The sequence below is a fragment of the Montipora capricornis genome, chromosome 5, assembly GCF_036669925.1.
Source record: "Montipora capricornis isolate CH-2021 chromosome 5, ASM3666992v2, whole genome shotgun sequence".
NCBI classification, from domain to species: domain Eukaryota; kingdom Metazoa; phylum Cnidaria; class Anthozoa; order Scleractinia; family Acroporidae; genus Montipora; species Montipora capricornis.
Window position 1 is genome coordinate 8855326 of NC_090887.1, and position 25415 is coordinate 8880740.

At 40.7% G+C, this 25415-nt stretch overlaps 2 protein-coding genes across 2 annotated transcripts in view; both read left to right on the forward strand.

The window, feature by feature from the left end:
* Positions 1-679: 679 nt before the first annotated feature.
* Positions 680-4730, forward strand: LOC138049368 (ribosome biogenesis protein SLX9 homolog). Its single transcript, XM_068895618.1, has 5 exons — positions 680-793; positions 2190-2331; positions 3677-3830; positions 4048-4110; positions 4324-4730. Exons 1-5 carry the CDS (start codon positions 698-700, stop codon positions 4445-4447), a joined length of 579 nt encoding a protein of 192 aa, XP_068751719.1. The 5' UTR covers positions 680-697; the 3' UTR covers positions 4448-4730.
* A 1259-nt stretch (positions 4731-5989) lies between these two features.
* LOC138049366 (MAGUK p55 subfamily member 4-like) overlaps positions 5990-25415 on the forward strand; it is a 24412-nt gene continuing 4986 nt past the window's right edge. Inside the window, exons 1-15 of the mRNA XM_068895615.1 lie at positions 5990-6175; positions 7592-7710; positions 9104-9211; positions 10922-11005; positions 12209-13024; positions 14477-14567; positions 16390-16475; positions 17519-17593; positions 18707-18838; positions 20054-20118; positions 21126-21187; positions 21977-22048; positions 22800-22886; positions 24267-24347; positions 25285-25415. The exon at positions 25285-25415 is cut by the window's right edge and continues 72 nt beyond it. Of these exons, the coding sequence (XP_068751716.1) occupies positions 6139-6175; positions 7592-7710; positions 9104-9211; positions 10922-11005; positions 12209-13024; positions 14477-14567; positions 16390-16475; positions 17519-17593; positions 18707-18838; positions 20054-20118; positions 21126-21187; positions 21977-22048; positions 22800-22886; positions 24267-24347; positions 25285-25415 (2046 nt within the window). The 5' untranslated portion in view covers positions 5990-6138. The remainder of the gene's footprint in view (positions 6176-7591; positions 7711-9103; positions 9212-10921; positions 11006-12208; positions 13025-14476; positions 14568-16389; positions 16476-17518; positions 17594-18706; positions 18839-20053; positions 20119-21125; positions 21188-21976; positions 22049-22799; positions 22887-24266; positions 24348-25284) is intronic.

The following is a 25415-nucleotide window of genomic DNA, read 5'->3' on the forward strand; positions in this document are numbered from 1 at the left end:
CTCATCGACATTACGTAATAGGTTACCGTTACCATATCAACAAAACCACATTGCTATGGCCAAGCTAAGGCATGGCTCTTCCAGGTCCCCCTATAGCTGTTATCAGTTCTTCCGCACTTCACAAGCTGGCATTGCTTTTCAGGTTGTCTATATAGGTAACAGCTCGTCCTACCATGTTCATGAATCCAATCATTGTCAACAACAAAGGAGCAATTTATTTTGTATATATTTAAAAAACAAACTGGGTGACCCCTAAGTTTTATTGCTGGGGAATTTTAAGGTGGCCCTGAATCTGCTCTGGAAATTTTTTTAAATTTGCAGGGAGTCTCCATAATGGACAAATCATTTTTTTTGTAACATATCTGCCGCATGACCAGGTCGTCTTTACCAAGGAACCCTGGTGTAGGGAACCCTACATCTTGCTCTAAAGAAAAGCTCAAACTACCTCACTTTGGTAAGTTATTGCCAATATATTCAAAAAGCCAACATTTTTTGCCTTATTTTAAGTAGCTGTCATATAACTTCCCATGTATCATATTTAAAGTAACAAAAATCCTATTGTGAAATCTTGCAAAAAACAGATGTTTAAAGCTACAGTTATGCCCTCTCCGTGAGGATACAGATGTTCTCCGTCCCCTCTCCTCCCTAGGAACAATTCTTGCTTGGCGTGGTTACTGAGCACGCTATCAGTCCAAACATGGGGAAGATTCGAAGGAATCGGCAGAAGTTACATCTTCAAGCCGTGAAACCGGTGAATGAAAAGAAGGAAGAAGATTTCTTGAAGCCAAATGAGGTTGGTGAATCACTTTAAAGTGAATTGTTTGGAAAAATAGTGGTTGAGTTTCTCAAAGTGTCACCGGCCATCTTATCTACAAGTTGTACGAAAGCTTACAATAGCTTAGCTTATAATTATTATTTGCGGCCACCTTTTGGCGATTTAGTATTTGAGACCATTTAGGATCTTCTCAAAAGACAGGCAACAAAATTTGGGTTAAGTGCGAAGCTTTTTACATTTAAATGCGAATTTTAACACTGTGCACGTGGTAAAAACTATAGGCCTCTTTCGAAAATACCGTAGTACTCTTTGTTTGTCTCTCCAAATTTTACATAGGCGTTATTTTTGTTTTTTCTTGGGACCATTGTAAGTCCCAGAAAAAACTGAAAACAATATGTATGCAAACTTTGGATGGACACACCCTACCAGCAGAACCTTTCTTAACTCGACAAGAAAGAAAGCACTCTGCAGAAATCGTGTCAAGTCTTTATTGAGTATACGTAAGCCGTTGCTTGGAGACAGTTTCAAACCCAGGCCAAGTCTTGAACACACTCGTAGACGCCATATTGATTTATAATGCCAGGAACTTGGGCTGAGGTGACTTGAAAGACTTGACGCATTTTCCGCAGAGCCTCTCTTGCTCAACCTATCACAACAGTTGATTGCTCAGGAACCTGACCTCTGAATGGTCAGTGAGCTCTTTAAGGCATTGTTGCACTGCAATAATTGTCCATGCAACTTGTCTCACAATACCATTGCGAGACAATTGCAAAAATCATTGCCCATTGTAACATACTTTGAAAAGGCCAAGAACTTTCATGCAATACCAGTTGCAGCAACCGTTGCAGAAAGTAGAATTGAGTTCTACTTTCCACAACAGTTGCAAGGAATTTTTTAAGCATTGCACAGTGTAACATCTGTCCTGCAACTTGTGTCGCAATGGTTTGTGGCACCAGCCAATGAAAATATTCCTTTAACCTCATGTGATCATCGAAACGATGATGAGACAAGTTGCATGAAACGTTGCTCAGTGTGACACCTGTAAAACCACTTGTTTCATAATGTGAGCGCATTTGTATAAGTGGCATTGCTAGACAAGTTGCATGAAACATTGCACAGTGTAACAGTGCCTCAAGCTAGAAATCACTCAAGTTTATGCAAAATGTATTGCGGAGGCTGTCAATCAATCACTTTATATCCAGTGCAAAGTGTGCAATATGAGGTAGTTAGTTTTACTTTCAAAGTGTTGTATTTTTTTTCTATCAGGCATATCAAAACAAAAAGAGGATGGAAATAGATTTAGACTCGAACAAAAAAAAAAGATTTACTCAGCAACACTTTGGTAGCAATTCTAGTACAGGAAACATTCAGTCAGTTATTAAAGTACTGGTATCATGATTTTTTTTCTTTTCAGTCCAGCCTTGCTGCTATATTTCCGACAGCTGGACTGTTTGACGCAGGGAGTGTTTCCACGGAAACAGGTGTCCGCAAAACACGGAAACCCCAACAGAGTAAGAAGGACAGGAGGAAAGAACGACATGATAATTTCTTGAAAAGTGAGTCACTCTGAGCTTCAATTTTTATGAAATTTGTATGGGTCTATTACTAGGTGAGGTCCCTTATCTTTAGGGCTGTCAAAAAGATTTAAAACAAGGTAGATTGTATCCAATAGTCTTATTGATCATTCAACGTTGTGTAGCATATTAATAGTGAAATTCCAAGGTGAATTTTGTTACAACTGGATAAAATAATATATTTTAGAAACAATAATACTGGTAATGTTTGAGTATAGGTGCACTTAATGGTTTCCTTTCCTTTCTTTAAAATATTCTTCTTCAATGAAATGATTTATGAAATGAATCAGATATTGAAGTTTGCGTACATGTATGAAATTAAGTGAAGCTATGATCCTCGCAGTTATGAATGCAATTTTAGCAACTGGGTAGAGAATCTTTAAAAATTCAGGACTTCAATGAGGTTTGAACCTGTGACCTTGTGATTCCAGTGTGGCGCTCTAACCAACTGAGCCATGAAGCCACTGATGCTGGGTGCTGGTAATTTGTGGGTTCTATTGTTCTTCTCATGAATGAATCAAGGATGAAATGATATATATGAAATGAATCTTATATTGAACTATGGATATGAAATCAAGTGAAGCTAACTGGCAGCAAGGATCATATAGCTTCACTTGATTTCATATCCATAGTTCAATATATGAGTAATTTCATATATCATTTTGTGCAGAGAATTCTTTCATACACATCTTTCCGTTTCATTATTCAATTCCTCTTTTTGGCACTTACCGGCAGCTACAGCTAATCAAGCCTTAATACTTTCCTACCTACAATGTAGCAATGACACGGAAATGCTACACCCTGCCCCTGCAGAGCATTGGCACACTGCAAAACCTGCCACTTTGTTTTCATAGGTTCCAAAAGCATTCAAAGCATTCATTGTCAATTTTGATTAAAAATACATGTACCCATAACGTTTCAACGATCAGGTCGGACCACAGTTAACTGGTGTAATATTCATTTCTCATAAGCACATGTCCTCTCAGCAGGGGTTTCAATAGAAGCCGGTTACCGGCATATACCGCCGCCTGCTTTGCCTCACACCGCCGGCTAGTTTGCCTTGATTTTCGCTAAAAATGCTATCATAAACTTGTCAAACTGCCGCCTTCAATGGGCTATCATGGACAGCTATTTCAGAAGTTATTTAAACCCCTGTCTCAGGGGACTATTTTGTCTTGTTGATGTACATGTAACTTTAAGTTCTAATTTACCACTCAGTCTCTACTTTGTGATATGGTAAAAATTTACCCCAATCATGAATCATTTGGGTTCTCTTGATAGAGTTCAGGAACCTAACGAAAAACGTCAACATGTTTGTTTACCATAGAGTTGCATGCAGGACGAAAGCTTGACGAAGAAATTAAAAAAGCCAAGAAGAGAGCTCAAACACCAGTGGTCGGCGACATGCAACCTTTGTTGTCATCTTTGCCGACAATTCCAACACTGGAGCTTACAAAAATGCAGAAAGAAACAAAAAACAGGTACAGGAATTTAAAGTCAATGTGGTTATGATTGGAAACCTCTACTGGTATTAAATACAGGAAAAAGGATATACAATCAAATTTGTTAAAAAATGTGTAATGGTTTCCCTGTTGTTCTGACACAAATGTAGGGAAGTCTGTGCTGCCGCGGAAAAGTTTAATTCTTTAATTAGGTGGGACTTAAGCATTGTTGACTTATAATTTGTATTTTCTTCAGAGGAGAACTAGACGGAAGACCAAAAGGGAAGAAGTTGAGCAAGAAGGCTCGACAAGCTCTGCAGTAAGTTTTAGTAAAGCTTCTGGTTGTATTTTCTTTTTGTGGTAAAATAAATAATGAACTTTATTTAAGTGTCCTCTTTATTTAGCGCAAGGGCACCCATTGGCTAGCCTACGTGTAGCCGTACCCTACCCCCGAAGGAAAAAACGGAAGGAGGGGGGTAGGGTACGGCTACGCGTAGGCTACCATTGGCGAACTTTTCTCTGTGTCTTACAGGGCCAGCGAAATCGCTCGTTTCCAGCAAGTTCTACAGCACCCGGCGTACCAGGCAAATCCTCTTGCGGCTATCTCGGAACATATTAAGAATGCAGTTCAAAGAGAACGTGAAAATCAGACGTAGGTGCCAATGGTGGAACAATGATGTCAGCAGTACTGGTGCAAACCATTTTCTGTAGTACGGTACCGATACCCACTTTTAGACCTCAGTTGCCAATGGTGGAACAATAATGTCAGCTGTACTGGTACATGTACCCACCTTTAAACCTGAGGTTTAAAGTTACTCTTGGTTAAGGATTAGGAGCGGAGGTTACAGCCCTAAATGTTCCTCTTCTCTTAATTCTTTAACGCTACCATCAGGTTTTGACACTATCACTGAATGTCAATAAAAGTTCATTTCAACTGTCCATTTGCGTCGAGGTTTCTTGCAATAATCAAGGCCTCTTCCTAAGGAAGTTTGAAGCTAAGGCAGCGTGGCCAAGCTATTCGTGTGATATGGTATCAATCGCGTGAATACATTGTTTTCAGGTCGGGGTGCTGGCGACTGCGTAAGCAGCAGTGAATGACGGATATTAATTAAGGGCGGGGTATTCTGAAGTTTAGCCCTGCCAACTTCCTGGAATGTAATTGTTTAGTACGATGCGCCGGGATGTTTGGGGGAAAAATGCGTATCGCCAGGTCCTCGCGTTCTCCACATAAACCGTAGTCCTTGTTCATAATAACACTATTTGATTGGTTTAAAAATCGAGCATCGTATTCTCAACCAATAAGAGACAAACGAAATTAACTGTGATTATTATATCTCTCAGATAGTACGCGCGCTGTAATTGGCTAAATTAGCGGGCCGTATTCTACAGTACGGCCCGCTGTACAGCCCGCTAAATTTAAAATTTCGACAAAACATCATCTAGCGAGTTTTTCATGTCATTTCTGTTGCATAAACTTGTACTGAAAACTGTTTGAATCTTGCAAGCAACTATTTCAAACTTAACAGCCAAGAAGATTTAGTTTTTGGGATTTTGGCACGGCATTCTTTGTGGCAGTTGAACCTTCCGCTTCACTTTGACTAGTTTCCTTGCCTGCGCGCCGGTTAACCTCAGAGATATAATAAATATCTTACTAACCTCGTTTTCTCGGTCCGTACTGTAAGTTACGGATCCTCGTTTTCTCCCGGAAAAAAACTCGGTCCGTAACTTACAGTACGGACCTCGAACTCGGTTAGTAAGAGGTATTTCGCTCGCACGTTTTTTCCCGCGACGAACACTGGCTGCACGAATCTGCTTTGTGTTACGATTGGCTCATGTAATTCTCTGCCCTCGTTGTGATTGGCCAAAGCTTTTACAGTAGTTGTTGTTTATCACGTAGTATTAGAATTTTACTCAAGACATTAGTCACGTATTATTAAGGTTTTACCCGAATGGTTCGTTACGTGGATTTTGTCTTAGTTACTTAAATATTTAATCTGGAGAGGAAAAGTGTTTTCCCGCGGTTGAATCGTCAAACCTATTTCTTAACGAATAAATTCAACACCAGCTTTTCCTTGTAATATCACATTATCTCGGTGTTGCTTGACAACATGATCGACATTGTAATGCGCGTGTTCATTTTCTTGTGAGTGACTTATTTGCCTTCATTATTTATTTAAGGAGGATAACTATGGAAGGAATTAGAATAAATTACATTTGAGTTTATTTTGCTGCAGTTGCAACTGAACACGATTACACGGAAAGCTTCGCTAGCTTCGTTGAGACGAACTTAAATGACTTGAGACGTTTGGAAGATTAGCCAACAAGTTCCTCGCAAAATTCCTTCAAAATGTCAACTCTACCCAGTACTTTATTTGGAGACCCGTGTAAGTAAGGTATTTTAATGTTCTTCAGTCGAATGTATACAGCTTACTTAGACCGTCTTCGAAAAGCTTCATCTCTTCCAAGACAATCTCTAACCAAGTTAGCCGAAGATAGCAAATTTATGTTCAAGACCCATACCCTTTTAAACTTAACCGGCCACAAAAATATCACTTTAAAAAACGCCACAATCTTAAACTCGCTTACATACGCTTCATCTGTTTCGAGGAAGTCACTTTATATTCTAAAAATACACGCAATAAAGGGACAGTTTGAGTATTAATTCAAACGATTTCTGAAAGGTTCAAGTTGCTTTTTCACGGCTTAATTCATTAGCTAAACTGAGGAGAGATCTATAAACTTTTCTGTCTTAATTAACCAAATAACTTGAACTGAACGGTCTGGATGCCCTTGATTTGTGAAGAGATGGTCAATTTCAATGTTTGCTTGTAACACTGAGAATTCGTCAACGTGACTTTCCATTGACTATTTCGGATGTTTTACTTAGAACTGAACTTTAAGACCACTCGTCGTAGCCACAGGAGCACCCAACGAGTAATTTGGGATTAGCATCTGTTCGGAAGGAAGGTGGCTTAGAAGTTTCGAATATTCGAACTATGACTTTCGAGGAGCACTAAGATTTTAAACATTTTTCTGAACAAATTTGATATATGAAATGAATCATATATTGAACTTTGCATACATGTTTGAAATTAAGTGAAGCTATGATCCTCGCGGTTTTGAATGCAATTTTAGCAACAGCGTAGAGAATCTTGAAAAATTCAGGACTTCAATGAGGTTAGAACCTGTGTCCTTGCGATTCCGGTGTGATTTCGGAAAATTAGTGACGAGTCTGAAGAGTGCGTAGAAATTTCGACTCCACATGGAAGAACGCTAGAATTAACTGAGCGGAGTGATAGTCAACTGTGATCATATTGGAAATAGCATGAAATCATTGGAGGTTTAGAACTTCTATCATTGTCGCCAGTTTGTTTGAGAATCATATTTTATGTAAATATTCCCTAAAATTAATTTTCGGTTGGAAGGAAGGTCGACAACGAAACGTAAATCCTCTTTGATCAGACACGTCACGATTGCTAGAACTTTAGGATGAGGCAAAAAAGCCACCTAGAAATTTCTACAAACTTGAAGTTCCCCTTGAACAATGATCCGAACAGATAATTTTATTGTAGGGCTTTTATAGCACTTTTTAGGTGAATCTGACAACTTGTTAAGACATTTTTGGAACAGGGGTGGAAGCTTAGCCCTGCAGTCCAAATCATGCTCTTTCAATTTTTTTCGCATTTTTTGCAATGTCACCCCGCTCTTACGATTTATGCCTTGGCGCCTAGCGAGACGAGTGGCGTTTCCATGAGCCTAATTAAATACGCCATTAAGCGTAGTTTGCCTATTTCTTATAGCTTTTGAGAGACTTTTAACATGCTTGGTGGAGATTCGACACAAGCTCGACGATCGAGAGGATGATTTTATGTTACTGTCCAACTATTTCCAAAGTAAAGACTTCCGCAGACTTGTCCAGGTGAATTGAAATTTTACAGCGGTTGTGATGGTAAGGTAATTTTGAGATTTCATGGTTTTGGAATACGATTTCTCGTGATGGGCAAAGGATCACAAGCCGGCCGAAGGTGTGGTAACTACTCGCGAAAAAGAAGTGTTAAATAGAGTTAAACTAAAACTTCCAGAAAACCGAAGAACGCACAGTGTATCTTTTAAGTGCAAAAAGAGGTTAGTATTTGCTTAAGTTGATGTCATTGGAGATTCGTCTATCACCAATGAGTACCTTTTTTCTTAAGAAAATAAGAACCAATTTCAGTTTCACTGTAAACACCATTTAAATCATTCTCGTCACCAGGGCCTCGGATCGACCCAAGGCTCTGGGAAACTCTATGTAGGAGAACATGCGCCGTAGGGTTTTCATAGCCAAAAATTGGCTATTTGAACCTTACAGCGCCTGCTCACTCCTCGTGCTAACATGAATGCACCAATTAGAGACGCTTTTGATTGTTCTTCACGAAAACCAATCAGAAGACACTTTATTTCAGGGTTCCCTAGAGCTCTTCTCTCCCTCAGTCAAGAGAAGAGCTCTGGGGTCGACATTGCCATTTAAATAGGAAACTTTTAAGGGCTGGGGGAGTGGCTCTCAACTAAAAAAACAGAATGGTTGCTCAGAAAGCTCTTTAGTCAGTCAAAGAGCCCTACAAAAAGGTTACATGGATGGTTCAACGGAAATCTGGAGCGCTTACCATTTGAATGAAATTTTCGCTGAGAATGTTTTGACAGATGGTACTGCACGTTCTACACTTAGAAAAAAAAAACGGGAAAAACGGGTTGTTCCGGTTGAAAAACAAATGAAACGGTCTATTTTCTCTGGCACTTGTAAGTTTGGACAAATGGTACAGAAATTTCCGGGAATTCCGGTCAAAGCGAGAAAAAGGGAATACCTCGAAAGGTATTCCCTTTTTTTCCGAAAACATTCCACCGGGATGAACTGTTCCATTTGAATTCTCCCCGGAATTACCGAAAATTCTATTCAAATGGTAAGCGCCCCTTGATATCACTTCAATCAGAAGGCGCGTGCGCAACTAGTCCCAGTCCTCTGACTATTCAAGGGGCCACCGCCTAAGTTTTTGGTTTTTAATGTATTTGAACTACGAGACGTCGTGATTGGCTTAACTTGTTATCACGCCACATTCTCATGCAACCAATCAGAAGCTAAAACAAAACCACGTGTGACTTGCTTGCCCCCTTTTTCCGGCGTTCAGCGCCTTGTTTACGCACTCGTTGGCTGATTTGATTGTCTGCACGTATGTGTGTGTGATGTGATTGGCCAACTAACACATTTCTAAGGATTAAATCTTTCATGAAACAAGTATCAAGAAACAAAAGTTGACATAATAGACTCCATATTTTAGGTTCCTGGTTCTGTCAATTCTTCCCCTGATCGGATTTCAAGTGTCGATGAGGATTTTGGGGCACCAGAGTCTGAAAGCAGCAAGCCAGCGGTCGACATCGCACAAGAGGTATAGCCATTTAAACAAAAAAAAGAATTATTTCTCTTAGGAACAATCCGATAAACATTGATACGATTTGGAAACAATACCCCAGAAAGATAACAATTTGCCACTTTACATTTTAGCTTAAAAACATTCAGACGAGTTTCTCACAAAGACGTAAGGAAGTTTTAGAAAGCTCAGCTAGTGTCCATTTTGTATGTCACCGCCGAGTTTCAGTAATATACTCGAATTAAAAAAAATTACTAAAACTCTTTAATTATTTTTATTTTATGGAATGATTGTGAAGTGCGAATTGTAAATTCTGAATTCTGAATTGTGAAGTATGAATTGTGAATATTGTGAGTTGTGAATCATGAATTATCAATTGTCAATTGTCAATCAGATTCTAAGGTATCAATCGTGAATTATATATGATTTATGAAGGTATATATGTCTTAAATGTGGACCTCTTTAAAAGAAGCCATTACATTCAACAACCAACATTTCCTTTGGAAGGGGCACTGGAAGACCTTGGAGCATTTTTCTTTCGATTTTACCCGCGTCTGTGATCGATGAAAGAAAACATCGAATTTACTGTCTCGCCAAACAATTCATTAATGCCACACTCGTAACAGTCTCCCACAGGTTCAGTTTGAAGAGGCGATTATGTGCTGTGTCCTTAATTATGTCCCGTATAACTTTGGGTGATAGCTTGCATAGACGGTTACATGTAAAGATGGAAAGGAGAATTGCGCCCGTGAGAATACAATACAATACATACTTAATTGACCGCTCCCCATAGGGGCTTTTCAGGGCCAATGAAACACAACGAAACGACAGAACAGAACAACAACAACAACAACTGTTAAGAATCTCAACTGGCCGGAGGCAAACCAGTTGGCTATTTACAAGTGCAGCTGGGAAGTTGAACCAGGGACTACCACGATCAAATTCAACGAGTGGTTAGAGCGGGTCTTGAACCCGGGATCTCCGGATCTCAAGGCAAGCGCCCTAACCACTGGGCGACACTGCCTCCTAGGTAGGGTAGTTGCTTGGCAACTGACAACAGAATCCTAGGCAAGATTCGAACCTTCGACTTCCATAACACCAGTCGGATGTTCTACCCATTGAACTTCTAGAACTCACTGGAGAGCTAGGTCGTTTATCTAGGTCCTGAATGGATAATGTGTCCCACTTGTATAAAACTGAGGCACATGACTTCGTTGCGCACGCAGACCAGTGGCACACAATGTCCATTGAGTACCAAGATAAACGACCTACAGTCCCGGACAAAATTGTTGAAACACTTTACAATTTCTTGCCCTCCCACAATGTTGTTTTGGCAATTGGGCTCAGAAACTCGCGTTAAAACAACATTGTGAGGGGAGAGTGAGCTGCGAAAGCTTCAGATCTGTATAGTCGTGTACTGTTCCAACGAATTTTGTCACAGACTGTAGCTCTCCAGTGAGTTCTAGTATTTTAGTGAGTGGAACATCCGACCGGTGTTACGCAGGTCGAAGGTTGGAGTCCGGCCGAGAACTCTGCTTTGTCAGTTGTCTTTTCGCTCCTTGCTAAACAACTTGTTTTGTGTTCATATACGGTTTTTGTCGCACATGCGTAGTAGCTTCTTAGAGTACATTTTCATCATGGCTTGTAATTGGTCGTGACCTAAAAATATGTAACGTTATATATTCTAGTATTGCGCATTTCTTCGTTTTTGTTTATTTTGTATTCAAGGTTGTGGACGACGTTCTTCCCTGCTCTCTTTCCGACATAGAGGCACAAGAACTGCAGCACATTCTCAAGAAACCACACGTAAAGGTGACTAGTAGAAAAAAAGAAAGAATAGGCCATTTTACTGGAGTTGACCTTGCTTTGATAGAAACCTCTCAGCTTTTTTTATGTAAATTCGTACTTATTAGCATGAAAACAACATCATTACTATAAAAAAAGCAGTGAGGTTTCTATCAAAGCGAGGTCAACACCAGCCTCACTTTCATTCAAAGGCCAGGTAACTAAGCACACAACTGTAAAATGGTCTATTGTACCTTTCTGCGCATTTCGTAATCCTGGAATTACGGAAGCTAAAAGGGAGTTTAAAGTGTATGTGACAGATTTGTCTTTATTTACTCAATCGAAAAACAATTAGAAATATTCCATACCGATTTTCCTTCCGTGTCTTGTAGCCTTTTAAAAATCGGAATCTTCACTTCCGGTGGGGCACAAAACCGCGCTAGTAAGGAAACTGGGGATAGCAGAACTGTGACGTCAAACAAGAACGAAATTTTTCCAGGGTCCGAATTTTCCTTTTTATTTTTTAGATTAAGAAGTTGGTGAAACTGCTTCTGGGATGCGCTGTATTTGGTTTCAATAATGAAATTAGACAAAAAAGGAAATTTCCATTCCTAAAATTTGCTGCGTTTTCGTTTTGACGTCACAGTGCTGCTATCCCCAGTCTCCTTACCAGGGCGATTTTGTACCCCACCGGAAGTGAAAGTTCCGAATTTTAAAAGAGTAAACGACAAGGAAGGAAAATCGATATGGAATTCTTCTAGTTGTGTTTTTATTTCAGAAAACCATGATGTTTCGATTGAGTAAATAAAGACAAATCTGTCATATACACTTTATACTGAACGTGAGATTCCGTAGAATTGTAAAAAGCGCAGTACCTTCATTTAACCTGTGACTCTTTTGAAATCTGCTGTTGAGCATTCTCGTTCCCAGAGCCTCCCAGTTTTTTTTTGTCACGTGGTAGGAGAAAGAGGGACTCTGGTAACAGAGACTCACCGGATGTCAGAAAAATCCGTTAGCGCATGCGGAATAGCCAAGAATGTTTTTGCTCACGCCAGTAATTTATCACTTAATTCTTGGTGTGTATTCAGCTTTTCTTAGCCAATTAAAAATTCGAATTCTCCTTTGTAACCAGTGTCACTCGTAACGGTAAGGGAAAGCGAGTGGCTCTGTGGACAAGAATGGCTGTTCAGTAGTAACTGACGCATGTTTCAATTTTCTTTTACGCTGCAGGGCTTCTTGCAGGCTCACGATTCGGTAGCAGCAGGAGATATCACCTCAAATACAACTCAAGGAGAAGTAGAGAATATTGTGATGGCCAATGAAGATGATGTGACACTTGAGAAACCCGAGAATAAAGTCACAACTCCAATTACCGAAAGCCATCAAAAGGAAGGCTGCGATAAAGTGGATGGTGATGATGATTCGGAAGATGATGATGATTCGGAAGATGATGATGACGATGATGATAAAGTTTGTCATATTAGAGACAGTGATGAGGATCTAGGAGAAACGGGAGACAGGGCTGATGAATCTTTTAACGAGAGTGAAGTTGATAGTGATAATAACCTGTACAATTTGTCTCACGACAAACCATCCTCCTCTGATACCAAAAATGTGCCAGTGATAGTTTCCGAAGTGCAAATACATGTCGCCAATGAAGCATGTTTTGGTGTGAATGAAAAGTCTCCCCGTAAAAATCTGTCTGTAACAGGCGACAAGGTCTCAACCGCTCAGACACATTTCAGTGATAAGGGTTTTGATAACGAAGTACAACAAATAGAGAGGACGGACATGGACGCTTTAGTTTCTAGCAAAGACACTCTACAAGAAACGAGAAACGCCGTTAAAGACGACAGTGTGAAAAATGGTCCAAAAGATGTTTCCAACGAAATTGATATTGAATACGAAGGCGATGAATTTGGAAGGGAAGGAATATCCCAAACCTCTAATGTGGTAAACAATGGAAAGGTTGGGGGACCTGTGGTGACGATTGCTGTAAATAATGCAAAGACAGTTAGACTGTTCAGGAATGCTAAAGAAACTTTGGTGAGTAATATCCTTAGACATATAGGGTATTTTTAACTTAGTATCGAAAATTGTTTCTCGGTTGCTCTGATTTTCACCACAACGCTAGGTGCCGAATTATCCACGTTCGCGTAAACCAATCACAGCTCAAGCCAACTGAGCTCATGCAGCCAGCCAAAAGCGCGGGAAAATGCACGTGTAGACGTCACGTTGGTGGAGAAAAGTCGCGAATTATCTTTACTATTTAGGCAGAGTTGACGAAGACATCTTGGAGCCAGGGTCACCATTTTGGTAGGCGTCGTTATTTAGACCCCGTATTCGTTTCAGTATCCAGGGAGCCGTTTCTAGAAAGTCCCGAAACTTTACGGGCCATTTTCGGGTGTCACAATTCCATTTGTAACTCAAGAACGGAGAGCATTTAATTCGTCAAACTTCAGGGGCAGCCAACGAATCTGTTCCTCACATTACCTGTTCCCCAGAGGAATCTTGCTGGCTGGCAAAAATACAGGTGTTTCGATGAGCTGGCTGGCAAATTTTGTTATTGATCGAGGTTTTGCCTGGGAATTACTGACTTTTTCTAGCATTTCAACCCGAGCTGGCTGTAGAAACTCTGAAGACTGAGGACGACTAAAAAAAAAAAAAGAACCCCAAACATACGACGGCTGGTCAGAGTGATTGCGCTTGCGGAAAAAACCTGTTTTGTCCCGGTTTTGTCGCTTTTGTTCGGTCGTTTTGGATCGAGGGATTTGAAAGTGCGCGGAATTCCTGGCTGGGAAATAAATTTGATCAGCTGGCTGGGAAACCAATCAATTTTATCTAGCTGGCTGGGAAATTTCTTGTGTGTCTTGCTGGGAAAAAGGAACAGATAATGTTTTCCCAGCAACACTGAAAAACACCTGAAAATGCCTTAATAACATTTATTTTCATTAACTGGGGTATAATGATACATTTTACAACAAATTAGTCGTTGGGTGCCCCTGAAACTTTACAGTTAATTTTCTTTTTGTTACCTTGAAAGCATGTTAAAAGATCGGCTTTCCAAAACAAGCGGTTGGCGATTTCACATATGGCTTTTCGGGCCCGAAAAGTTTTCGGGACTTTCGAGAAACGGGCCCTTGGACTTTTCTGTGACTATTGCCACTATTGTCTCGAAAAAACGTTATAAAAAGGTAAAATTGGAATTTGCATAAGGTATTCGTTCACGTCGCGGTCGAAGATCGCGGCTGGTCTTCCATATACCGGATCCTAAATAATTAATGTCCGTAAACAAAAGAACAGAGCGAACATAACAATACCTAATTAGCAAGGCCTAATAGGAATAAGAATAGTTCTTTTGTCCTCTGCCATCTTAGTCCGGTATATGAAAGTCTACCGAAGATCGCAAACTCCCAAAGATGTCGTACAACAGTAGCAGAAACTAGGAAGCATCACATTCAGTGTGACACAATCATTTTTTTCTTTTATCTTCTACAGGGAATTACAGTAAAGGCGGTGAAGAATACTGACAATAACGTGAGAATAGTGGTAGCAAGAATTCTAAGAGGAGGCCTTGCCGATAAATTTGGTGAGAAAATAGCTATAGATAAATCATTTATTTATCGACTTCACTAAATATCGAATGTAATGTGCGCGAGGTCCTATGCATACACAACACTTGTGCGTTGTGACGTTGCGTGTCGTTCTGGATATCTACGCAAGGATGGATCATTTTGAGCGTCGGCGCCCCAAACCAAGGAAAAACGTGTGCTTTCGATCCCAGATCAAAACATTAAACAATACTAGCTCACTAATTAAACAATTAGCTTTAATCGAACTTAACAGCACATGTCTTTCATTTTCCTAAAGACCAACCATATCTTGCACTTGCCGAGGAAATATTTGCGTCCGACCTGTCGTTGCAAAAATAGCGTCTTGGTTCTAATTCGACATATTGGAAAAGAGGAAAGGAAAGGAAAGGAACTTTATTTAAATGTCTAGTAGATTTAGCGCTGGAGCACTAATTGGGAACACTGTTAAGTGAAATTAACCATTAACACAACAAGTCAAATGTTGGTTTTTGAGGAGAGGGGAAACCGGAGTACCCGGAGAAAACCTCTCGGTGCAGAGTAGAGAACCAACAAACTCAATCCCACATATGACGCCAAGTCGAGGAATCGAACCTGGGCCACATTGGTGGGAGGCGAGTGCTCTCACCACTGCGCCATCCCTGCACGGACAACTCTGGGAGGAAAGGAGCTGTAACTAACATCAAAGCCGCAGTAAGCGAGTTTGAGAAAGTAATTTGTTATACTTTATTGCAATAGGCCATTTTACAGTTCTTTGCTCAGCGACCTAGCCTATGAATGGCTGCGAGGCTGCCGGTGACCTTGCATTGATACAGCCCCCACTGCTTTTATCATGTAAATTGTGTTGTTGTAATTCTAATTAGTCCGTATTAACATTACGAAAGCACGAAGGTTTGTATCAAAACAGGGTCACCGGCAGCCTCGCTTCCATTCGTAGGCCAGGTAACTTAGCTACAACTGTGAAATGGTCTATTGAAGTCAAGCGGTCCCTGTCGTCGAAAAATATAAAAAATATGAAAAATATAATTATGGCTAGGAGTAATAATTGATTATCGAGTAGGTTTGTTGGGAGAACTTTGGAGGTTAGAATCACTAGAAGAGCCGAGATGCAAGGAAGACGATGCATTTATGAAAGGAACGTTAATCGAAAGTATTAATATGTGAGGCTTGTGGAATGTGGTGTGTGGCTTGTGGAGTTTAGAGTAAAGAGGTGCTGACGTTACCAAAACTAAACTTGTGAAAATCTGGAATTTGCTGAAATTCCCAAAGGGGTTATTACTAATGATGTCCTTTGCCAAAAATCAGCGTGTTGGTGCAAGTTAACTTCATAAAAACAATCACGAGGTGCGCAATTGTCATTTGCGCACGTGACATATCAAAACCGAGATGCGCATGCACGTATGACGTAATTCAAAATGGCACTGAAAAAGCAGACGAACGACGAAATGAGAATTTACTGAAGCTCACCTTTTTCTCTATTTTAACATACCCCACAATACACTTTGTTTCACCCCCCCCCCCCCAAATTTTGCATAAACCATTGTTTTCAAATGCTCTTGGGAATATGCAATGTCCCCAAGAGTATGTGAAAACCATGGTTTATGCACAATTTAGGGGGCAAACAAAGTGAATTATGGGCAATGTGAAACAGAGAATGCACAGGATCCCAGGTACCAACATGCACATTGGGAGTTACGGCTGTGGGTGTTGTATCCTGAACATAGAGTTCGTTCTTCGTAATTTATGATATCCTGCTAAACAACTTTCACCGGTCGTTGAATTATTAATTCCTTTCTCATTAGACTTTACTTGCCTTTTAAGGAGCTCTGCATGTTGATGATGAAATCTTGGAAATAAATGGAAAACGAATTCAGGGAATGACCCCTAACGAGGTGGCAGATATCATGGTTGGTATCAAAGTTGTATCGAAACCTAATTAATGAAATTAATACTTCAACTTCTACTTTCAACTTAATTTACCACCAAAAAAAAAAAGAAGACAATTGCAAATGTATATTATAAGTGCGGGTTACCGACGAAAGAGAGAAGTGATTCTTGCAACTATCTGAACAATTTAAGCAATTGTCTCTTATAGACATCTGAAAGATTCAGGTGGCTCCAACGTGATTCGAACCTGTGACTTCTGCGATGCCGGTGCAATGCTCTACCAACTAAGATATGAAGCCACTCAGTTGAGAGGAGGAATATTTGTTGGGCTCATGTATTCCCGTTAAAGACTTAATTAAAACCTTAAGATTGTCCAGATGAGAAAAGTCCTGAGAAGGAATGATGTTGGTCAGTTATAGAGATTAAGGATTTATCGTGAACAAAGACGTGTTTTCGATAGGATAGTCTTGGCTGATACTGCTCTGCTTTGAGACGCGAATTTGCGCGCAAAGTTTAACATAGTAAATCGCTTCAATTTGAAGTCTTGCTGAATAGGCCATTTTCGAATTCTCACGGCTGGACTGGATCTAGCATGGAATAGAGGCTAATGCGGGCAAATCTTGTCAAATGCAAATTAATTTGCCCGCATTAGCCTCCATTTCATGCTAGATACAGTCCAACCGTCAGAATACGAAACTGGCCTATTAGAAGCCATCACCGGCGATCAAATCGCTGCTGCTGGGGAAACAAAATCATGTGATGGCCACGATATCACTCTAAAGTATATGAATTGGCGTACAATTGGCCCATATCACTCAATGTCCAAACAAAAGATTTTGCCCGTCGAACCTCTCATTCAGTGTGAGGCTGGATGGGCAAAGACAAAGCAAAGACAAAGCCTTTATTCCCCACGGACTCCAAAATGGCCGCCGAGTGATAAAGGTGAATACTTTGATTAGCGTTTAAAATCTTAAATTAAGTAACTCGCTTTTAAGAGAGGCTGAACCGTTCTCTTAGTCAAGGGTCGTTGGGGATTGATATTTGATTAATGCTCGCACAATAGGACGGCATAACAGGAAATGTTGACATCAAGATTATTTCAATGAGGAAAGACAGGAAACTTGCCCAAGAAACCAAGGTCAGTGGTGTTTAAATCGAGTCATACACATAATTAGCTAAGATAACGTTCTACTAAAATGTTGCTCACGTGACCAAGGAGAACACTGCCTTGAACTCACTTATCAAATCTGTTAGGATAGAATGTAAAGCGCGAAATATCAGAAGATGTGAGATACTGAATTGAGAACAGACGGATACGGAACGGCCACAAGAACGCCATTTGAACATAATTTTGCGTTATTCTAATCATTTCAAGTGGTTTAGCAATTAAACTGTGTACCATCTTTCCAGCAACTGAATGAACTGGTATAAACGGTGTGGAGGGTCGGAGATAAAACGGAAAAGTTATCGTCATGTTTTAACGTCCTCGGTCCTCCACCAAAGCATAAATTTGGCCCTAACACGTCCTTTTAAGAAAGAGTTCGGAACAAAAAAATGTACTGGAAAAGGAGGTTTAAGAGGCAAAACAGCAATGGCTTCTGCATCTTTTGCCCGTGCGTTTTACATTTCCATTTGTTTGAAAAAAATGACTATCCCTACGAATCTCAGCAATTTGAGCCTTTCAAGTACATTAGGAGATGTGTTTATACAAATTTATGTTATCTCGTCAGCGAAAAGTAAGCGCTTTCATCGCAAAGTGACCTCCAGATGTTTTCGTTGATTACCGTTCCGCCATAATGGTGGACCCCCTAGAGTCTCTACACAAAACTCTAAGTTGCTTGAAAAGCTTCGACAAATAACTCAGAAACACCTGAGAAATTGGAGAGGTGATTAAAAGATTTTCCTACAACATTCCAAGTTCTTGGCATTTTTAGTTAGTTTTTTGTTGCGTGACAGAGAAATATCTATAGTTTGAGGATACGAGAAGCGAAATGAAAAACAGAGCAGGCTCTAGTTTTCGGTGTAACAAGATAATACCGCGTATCTTAATTCCCCCATTCGCGCATAGCCACAATTCCTTGCGCCTTTGACTGCAATCCCTTGCGTTTCGAAGAAAAATGTGTTCTTTTCCCGATTAGAGAGATTCTCCTTCGTTCGCTTGAGACTCGCTCACTGCAGCAGCAATCGAGCTAGCACGATCTGCTCAACCCTGCTTCACTTTGTTCGAATGCTGACGTTCATTTTCTGGCAGGTGAGCTTAAGAGCTTTCTTTGACTACAATCCTCTACAAGATCCTCTGATCCCCTGTAAGGAGGTGGGCGTGGCATTTGGCGCCGGTGATATTCTACACGTCGTTAATATGGATGATGGCAAATGGTGGCAGGTACTAATCGATCCGATTATAATAAGGGCCTTCGCTCAATGCATCAGCCTAGGAAACCTAAGTCTGGTGGCCAACTTAAAGGGCCACCGACAACCACAAGTCTTTGCGGGCGTGCAAGCTATCGGCGCCATTTTCTGTAAAACAGAAACCAGTATTTCTTGAAAAGTCAAATTCCATCGCCTCACATCGTCGTGTTTTGGATGCCCAGTAGCTTCAAACTTTGTTAATATTTTCCTTAATGTTTAAATATTGTATTTTTGGCGTTATTTGGGTGTTGTGTTCGTGTTAAAAGCGAAGTGAAAACTGTGAAGAAAGGTCGTCCGCCGAGGAAGGAAAAGCGCCATGTTATTTGGCTCACTACTTCAACCTTAAGATTATGGAACAAAAGGAGGAAGGTGTTTGGATTGAAAAACAAATCGAACAGCGAATTCGCAGAAGTTCTTCTTCACGGGATGTTTCTGAAGCGAACCGGCCGATTCGATTGCCCGGATAATAACAACAACAAAGGCACGCAAAGGACACTGGTTGTCGGTGGCCCTTTAAGGAAAGAAATTTTTTTGCGTGGTTACAAGGTGGATACGGCATGTCCCGGATGAAACTGCTCGCGAGTTCAAATCCCGAAGAGACCCGTACCCAGTGAAATAGCCACTATCAAAAATACCATAATACTCTTCGTTTTGCCCTCCAAAAGTATGCATAAGCATTGTTTCCAGTTTCTCTTGTGACTTACGATGGTCCCAAGAGAAAACAAAAACAGTACTTATGCAAAATTTTGGAGGGCAAACAAAGAATGGGATGGTATTTGTGATAGTGGCTAATTGATATCCTATTCCACAACACTCACCACTCGCGTTCATTGTTATTAAAACATGGAAAATTGATCGAGCGCCTTCAGGACGTGGAACGTACCTTCGCTTTAACGCGAATTTTCAGCGAAGGTGGGCGGGAGGGGAAGGGGGGCTGTTTGGCAGATGCTAACGAGGCCAAAATTGTAAACAAGGATTGTGCATTTTTGGTATAAGTGGCGTTTCATTCCGTGGTGCATGCGCTGTAAAAAGAGTTCTATTCCTCTTCATGCCGCGTGATAAAATAGATTAAATGCATCCGCTGAGTGTTCGTGGACACGTGATTTGTGAAAGGGACCAAGTCTCTTACCACATGCAACTTTGCAATGTCATCGTTCATTGATACAGTTTTTTTTTCCTTATTTTACAGGCAAGAAAAGATGGCTGCAGTCACGATAAAGCGGGCCTTATTCCGAGCAAAGATTTTCAAGAAAAGTAAGCTCCCAAAGGTCTCCTATAGCAACTCTTCGGTAGAGCAATCGAACTTGTAATCGGAAGGTTGTGCGTTCGAAATTTTTTCTCGACATGGTGACTCGGGGATACTCGGAAAAACCCGAGTGCACACACAGGAGCACTCGGGTTTTTCCGAGTATCCCCGAGTCACCATGTCAAGAAAAAATTTCATTCTTTCAGTCATTTTAGCAAGGTTTGCATTTGCGAGCTACTTTGCAAGAAAACTAATTATCGTTTAGGACGTGCGGCATGTTTCTTTTCTTCTCTGAGTACAAAATAACGTCATATGATCGGATCTATAAGGGAATCTTGGGTCGTGTCGTACCTCATTGAACGCGGGCTTCAGGATTGGCCAAAAGAACAATAGAACGAACAAGGGTAACAATGGATTTACCACAGAAAACAATGGGGAGTACGACACTATACAGCCAATGAAATATAGTGTTCAACAGGAGGTACGACCCGAGCCGGGTCGTGTTGGGTCGGGGGGGGGGGTGGGGAGAGGGGTGGGAAATCTTAGCTAACGTCATTGCTTACATTTGGTTCAACAACATACGAGTTTACTCACAGAAGGCATCAAAATAAAATAAAATAACTTGTTAAACGTAGAGAAATCTCAAGACTTTTAGCTTTCAAGGGTGGCGTGAGAAGGCGCTAATGATCCTAAACATTTCGAATTTTCAAGGTGTCATTGCTCAGAGATTACCTGGTATATTGGTTTCAAATTTTCAAAGATAGCTCATTATGCAATGCCCTTTCGATATTCAGTACCTTATTCTCGGCTGACTGTTTAGCAAACGATAGTGTTGTACTAATGAGGCAAAAAATAACAACGAAGATTCCCCAGTATCTGTCATCGCGCAAAATGTATTTTCCAGAAATTGCTCCGTCCACTCGTGTATCAGGGTACATATCCCATGTAAAGGATGCACTCTCGTAGTTATGGAATCGGGTTTGTGTACAGATAAAAGCATTTTTCTTTCAATTAGGAGACAACAGTTGGACAGAATTTCTACTGCAAGCAATCTTTACGCACAAAAGGAAAAAAATGGTACGTATATCATTCCTTGTTTTTTTTTTTAGTAATCTTACTTCAGCTGAACCTACAGATCAAGAAAAGTTTTTTTTCAAAAAATACTTTTTCTCTTCTGTTTCGCCTTACATTTTTTACTTCCGACCAAGAAGCTTAAGCGTTGCGTGCGAGGCTGATACGTCCGCGCTCAGGTGAAAACCCTTCTTAAAGAGGAAAAACTGGAGAAACGAGAGAAAATCCCCGAGAGTAGAGAACCGACAAACTCAAAACGTTTACAAACTTCTGCTTCTTGTCTATAACCCGTTTTTCAAATTTATACCTTTCTTTCATTCATTAAGTTCTTTCACGGGAACAAATGAGGCCAACAAATTGACCTGCTCCCAACTGGGGGGGGGGGGAGGGGAGGGAGGGGGGCTACATCATTCAGGTGATACAGCATTGCACCGGTATCCCAGAGGCCATGGGTTCGAATCCTGTTGGAGCTACCTTTGTCTAGTTAAGCGAGAAGGTCACTTCTACGTTTCATCAACCCACCTATTCGCCTTTGTCACACGGCGGCCATATTGTCCCGGGAGGCCAAAAAAGCTTTGTTTTACCACGCTAAGCCTCGCAGTGAAAACCATGGGGGTGAGGCTTGGCGTGGTAAAACAAACCTTTTTTGGTTTCCCGGGACAATATGGCCGCCGTGTGACAAAGGCAAATGTCGCTGAATCCCCGGAATCGAAGCTGAGACACCCTCAGGGGGAGGGAGGCGACCAATCTTTTGCTACATTTCTCACATAGTTAAAATTGTTTGCTCTTTTTCAGGAAAACGTGCATTTCCATTTTTCAGGAAAACATCAAACGATTCAAATAAAATTCTCTGCAATTTCCTTCAAGGTTTGTTTCATATAATTACGTTTTAACGAGAACGAGGATAATGGAAGTTAGATTTTCCCTTCACAATTATTCAACATGGGCGCTCCACTCTTGCAAAGGAGCAATCGGGTTTTTGCGAATCACAGTTATTTAAGGTAGCCGCGCCTAAGAAGTTTGAAAGTGAAAATAAGGGATTCTGAAATTTTCCTGATAAAAACACTTTTTGGGAAATAATTTCGAAAAAAAAATTTTTTAAAACATTATTTCCTCCCGTTGAAACTTTTTCTGTAGTAAAAAAACGTTTTCAACCAACCTCTAGAGACACCAATAACAATAGAGAAATGTACGACTTCTTGTGGACGAACAAAAGAAGCTAATAAGAGGTCTTTTTCTTTCGTCCACCAACATGGCGGCGATGACGTCACGTGAAGACCTCCTATAGGCCACTATAAGTCTCTGACCAATAACGTGCTTTGAAATTCGACATTCTACAAAAAATGTATGGGATCGTTAGCACCTTTGCTACCCAATAATTTATTAGTTTCTGATGGCTAATAACTGGCTCCGTTATGAAAGCTAAAAGGATTAAAATTGGAGATTAAACTAAGTTTAACAAATTCTTTTACTTTTTAAAGTCAATTTATAAATAACATTACGCCCCCTGTGAGCAAACTCGTATGTTAATGAAACAAAATGGCCAATGACGTCAGCAAAGGTTCCCTTATTATATATGAAGTGCTAAAAATGACTCCAAAATGAATCAACTTTTCAGATGTTAAAGTGGATGGCTGGCCCGTCTACGAACCTGTCGCTAAATATCTGGAAATGCCACAAAAAAGACGACTGCTGTTGCTAATAGGTAATGACATAAATGTTTATTTTCATTCGTAATCAACTCAAAAATAAAGGAATAATTATTGATTTCCAGGATGCTATGACTAGGAGCTAACAACAGCCATATATTCCTGTCTCGGCGTTTTCACAGACCGATTTATTTTTAGATTGAATTTCCCGCGAATGAGACTCCCGCAGCAGCCCCATGACCAATCACAAGAAGCGTCACCGAATCGGAACTGTCTTCGTTTTTTTGCGGAATAGATAGTCTAAAAATGGATTAGTCTGTAAAAATGCCGTGACAAAGGCTTAGTATGGGAGTTGTTCGCTCCTAGTCATGGGCTCCTGAGATTTCTTCGACCTCGTTCCCAGGACTTCTTGGCTTCCGGCGAGGCCAAAGGAGAAGTCCTGGGGACAAGGTTGTGATATTTGATGTCTTCAGAAAACTATTTTTAAATTTGACATTTACACGAACAGCGTAATAACGAAGTTGCCTAAAGCACACTAAGCCCGCTTTATGGGCTCCTGACTAGCACAAATATCTGGCGCGGCACTCCGAAATCTCCGAAATTAATGTTTAATAGTGCCTTGTTAATCGTCGTCGCCGAATACAGCAACGACGCAGCTCAACGAGGTCGTACCGAAGGCATACTATGGCGCCTCTGGCTAGCGCTATACGGTCCGTGTGTGACCTTGGAGAACAGTTTACAGCCAGCTGGAATCAACTGTATGCTGTTTTTTTGCTGATCATGAGGAAGGAAAACCGGAGAATCGGGAGAAAAACCCGAGTAGAGAACCAACACAAACCAGGAACCCATTAACCGGAGCCTCCATCTTCCATATTAGCCCTCTGAGTCAACACTTTCTCATATCTTTCTATTTTTAGAAGCACCTCACAGGGGAGGTGGAAGGGGGGGGGTTTGCTTTAGAGGGTGTTTCACAATAGCCAATCGTAAGAGACCTATGGTCAGCTATTTATTACGTCACATACGTATGTGACGTATGTGAACCACTTCACGCATATTCTCAATATACGTCAAAATATAGATGGTTTTCAATCACGTGATGAGACGGCCATTTTGGTGCACAAAACAATAGCAAATTCATGGCTCATGTTTTGCATCATAATGAAGTCAAATTCCCAAAAGACTTTTCTCTGTATTGTTCTGAGCACCAACATGGCTACTGTACAGTAGTTCTAAAAATAGAAAGATACGGGAAAGGGTGAATGACTCAAGCGTACAATACATATAGAAGCTCCGGTTAACGGGGGTCCGGGAATCGAACCTAGGCCACATTGGTAGGAGGCGAGTGCTCTTACCACTGCACCATCCCTAATCACTAGAAGCCTCGCATGTCTTTAATCGGGATATAAACCGCTAACTGTCTTGTTCTTTTTGTTAAGGGGCACCTGGAGTGGGACGAAACGAGCTGAAGAAGATGCTGCTCACTAACAGTCCTCAAAGATTTAACACGACTGTTCCTCGTAAGACGCAATCATAATTCTCTCTGTAATTTGCACTGCTTCCTTGTAGAGCGACGAATCAACTTTTATGATCTTGTTGTTTCATGATCTTGCGCATCATATCTTAATGACCTAGGTCTCTTTAATTAAGCTCCAAAAAGGCTCTTGGTTTTGGTTGCTTCTTTGCCAGCGCTATATATCAGCCTCGTTAATCTCAGCCTCAACGCTTTTATACAAAATCTTGTCATTAAAGGAAGAATGTAAGTCCTTTAACAACCCCTATATCCACTCAAAAACCCATTTAAAAGGAATACCAGAAAGTCTTACTTCGAGTATTGGCCCATTTTCGTCCTTAGACCCGCGTAGCCCTCTCACTCTGGAGGCTTGACACGTGGTCCTTGTGCCCAGCCTTCGACGGCTATGAGGGCTACGCGGGTCTTGGGACTAAACTGCTGTCGAAGCCGCGAACAACCGAGACTAAGGGTGCGTTCTATTGACCGTATTCCGGAATAGGAATACGTGGAATACAAGTTGGAAATCCTTCGTTTTTTTCGGAGCTTCATATTAAAATTGTCAAACATTTGCAAAAATGCTATTTTAAACTTATTTTTATCGTCCTTGCAGCTTCGAAACGCGCCAAACATACCGTTTTAATAATCACTTCACGTATTCTTATTCCGGAATAGGGTCAATCGAACGCGCCCTAAATATTGAGGGGGTGGGGGGGGAGGGGTCCTTGTTCACTTCAAATATTTGCTTATGTTCCCGTGTTCCCCAAATTTGTTTTAAACTTGTTCCCAGCTTTTTGAGCCCTAAAATCCCTAAAATTCTTTTAAATTGTTCGACGTTGTTCCCCTGTTCAAATTATCCATGCTCATTGGTTCCTCAAAACCCCTAGGAGGGCCTCAATGTTACTTAGTATTGACAAGGTTTTTAATAGTTCCATCCACTGTTTCAGATACTTCAAGACACATGAGGAGTCACGAAACAGATGGCAAGGAATACTTCTTCGTATCAAGGCAAACCATGGAAAATTTCATTCAAAAGAAAAAACTGATAGAGTTTGGTGAATACAAAGGGTGTCTTTAC